We start from the raw sequence: 2,872 nt of genomic DNA on the forward strand, positions 1-2,872 counted from the left end.
CTCTCTCTCTCTCTCTCTCTCTCTCTCTCTCTCTCTCTCTCTCTTTTCTCTCTGTCTTTTTGTTTCTCTGTCTCTCTAAATCAAGCGGCTTAAATGCATGCGATTTGCAAAATTCGCGATAAATAAGCGCGTAAGTCGATTAAGCGAATTCAATAAATGTGTTTGATAAATTTTACAATAATCGTAGGTACACAGAATGGCTAAATACCAGAAATAATTTAGAGCTTTAGAGTGCCGAACGCGGAATTTTGTGTTTTTGTCCGGCTATTTCGTACGGCTCACACGGCTGAGGCAGAATGTCGTAGAAATTATGTTTGATTAATCGAGATATGCGCGAATTTGTTCCTCAATGTAGAGCTGCCATCGGACATGCACCTATATCGCGTGTGCGTCATTCTTTCCCTGCGTATACAGTGCTGAATAAAATATTTGAATTGAGATTATCTCACCTACTACGGACTATTACTACTACTGCTGCTGCTGCTACTACTACTACTACTGCTGCTGTCACAACTACACGTCCCGTGGAAGCGCGATAATTAATTCGTGGATCGCATGGGTAATCATCCGCTCATTAGCGACGTTCAAATAATTATTACGGCCGCCACGGTTTTCGATCTGCTATACTGCTATCTGTTATACTGTCGCGATTCGGACATTGTGCAGTTCGTCCTATGTAATACATCACGATCTAATACTATTAAGCGGCACGGCGCGCTCGACTGGCTCGCGCCGAACTATTTCCAGCGTAGATAAATTTCGACAATCAGCTGCGCGCCGTGAATTCTCGGGCAGCGCGCACGGAAATTCGCGTCCCCGCCATTTATATAATCGCGTTTTATATATCCGTTTATTCCCAACAAAAGGAAAATCCCCTCGATGAGTGAAATGATAAATAAAGCTGCGCGCTTTTTATCCCTCGCCGAGGGCCAGGCCCGGGGAAATATCGCGGGCTTTGCCAACGCAAGGAAGTATCGATCGCGAATTTATAACTCGGGACAAAGCCCGTAAATGAAACCGCCCGGAAAGCTCGATTGGACTCTCTCGACAGTCGTTTTGGCACGGCCACGATGGAGAGGGGCGAAAGGAGTTACAATCCCGTCTAATTTGCGGAACGCGGGATGTGCCCGCGGAGGGTTTGCCCCTTGAGTTCACCCATCTCTTTTCACCCGCCAAATTTACACGGATGATGCATCGCGCCTTAAAATAGAGGTGCAACGACTCCAAACGGAGATCTTGACATTGTCTTGGCAGCGCCGCGAAACGACTGCGTGTTTACCCTTCGTCTTAGAAGGAAAAAGAAGTAGCGAGCGCGGCGGCGGTGGTCAAAAGGGTGGGGGGGCGGAAAGGGGAGCAAGAGTTCGTTCGAGCGCAAGAATCGCGGCGATTTAACTGCCGGGAGCGTGCACGATCGCGCTAATTAGCGATATATGACGAATTAATTATTTTACAGATAAAATATACGCGCTATGCAAATTGGCGCGTCCGCGCCGCTAATAAAATGATTCAATCGACGACGTTTAAAATGGATTAAAAGTGTCGAGCGTTTATATAACGTGTATATACGTGTGTATACGTCGATACCGCTGCGGCAATCCCCGTTGTTCTTGTTAGTATTCTGACGCGCGGCCTCCTCTGGGAGTTATATTACTGTGAGAACGCGCGGATATATCGAGGCGATCGTATGACCGACATGAGGAAACCGGCGTCCGCTCAATCGCTGGGCACGCGTGGCTGAGTGAATAAGATTCTGGCATTCGAACTGAAAACCACGGCCAGAGATACAGAACTATATTATACATTAACTATATATATTAATTCGCGGGGTAGATCGTGCAATCTATTTATTAACTATGACGAGAGATCGTCATACGGCGAGTTCGAGTGAAGCAGAGCAGCGAAACAAGGCATCAATTTTCTTGGATATTTGACGCTCTCTCGACACGAACGAAAAGTGTATTTGCGAAGCGTTCGTTCCCGAGAGAAAAGGGCAGCACACTTGCGAGAATTGCGTTTAGGAATTTATCTTTACTGTCGAGTCTGGGACGTGTCGATGATAAGGAATGGAGAGAGGACTCGGTATATATTACTCGTACATCTCCATCTCCCGAAAACAAAACGAAAAGGGAAGTCCAGGAATCGAGTATGTTCAGACATCGTGACGTTATTCTACGGGAAAGGCGCTTCCACCTTATGAAGTAGCTGACGCAGCCTAAAGGGACACTACTGTGTCACAGAATAGACGATTTCTCAATCCCCTCCGCCCGCCATTTCGCGACATTCAGCTGTGTGCAGCGAAGAAATTGAGAGTAAGTTCTTTCCGCGTTGTGTGTTGCAGGCATGGAGCAGTTCGAGCAGCTGCTAACCTGCGCGATCTGTCTGGATCGATACAGAAATCCGAAGCTCTTACCATGCCAACACAGCTTCTGCATGGAGCCGTGCATGGACGGCCTCGTCGATTACGTTCGTCGACAGGTCAAGTGTCCGGAATGCCGCGCCGAACATCGTATACCGTACCAGGTAAGTTACTGCGGACGACCTCTCAGTCGTAGCAATATATATAACACGAACAAATAACGCGGTTTTACATCAAGAAACTTCGGAAGAATAATCTCACGCACCCGAAAAAAGGAACTCTACATACTGTTTTCTGTAATCCCATATTCTAAGCAAAAGCTCTCGAAATAGTATTTATAACATTGAATCTTCACTCTCTAATGAAGAGTGAACTATCCACACACACACAATCGGACATCTACAACACTCCGAGAAAAAAGCATTTCCAAGATGAGTCAGAAGGAAAGAGATTAGAAAATGCATTTACTTCTCTCTCTCTCTCTCTCTCTCTCTCTCTCTCTCTCTCTCTCTCTCT

At 46.4% G+C, this 2,872-nt stretch overlaps 1 protein-coding gene across 2 annotated transcripts in view; it reads left to right on the forward strand.

The window, feature by feature from the left end:
• The window catches only part of LOC116846801 (serine-rich adhesin for platelets), a 131,604-nt gene that overhangs the window by 71,948 nt on the left and 56,784 nt on the right, over nt 1-2,872 (forward strand). For both annotated transcript variants that reach the window (XM_032821094.1, XM_032821095.1), the window contains exon 3: nt 2,339-2,520. In XM_032821094.1, coding sequence (XP_032676985.1) covers nt 2,341-2,520 — 180 coding nt within the window. In that variant the 5' untranslated portion in view covers nt 2,339-2,340. The remainder of the gene's footprint in view (nt 1-2,338; nt 2,521-2,872) is intronic.

The sequence above is a fragment of the Odontomachus brunneus genome, unplaced genomic scaffold (genome assembly GCF_010583005.1).
Source record: "Odontomachus brunneus isolate Ranch 3 - 2012 unplaced genomic scaffold, Obru_v1 Obru_scaffold_069, whole genome shotgun sequence".
NCBI classification, from domain to species: domain Eukaryota; kingdom Metazoa; phylum Arthropoda; class Insecta; order Hymenoptera; family Formicidae; genus Odontomachus; species Odontomachus brunneus.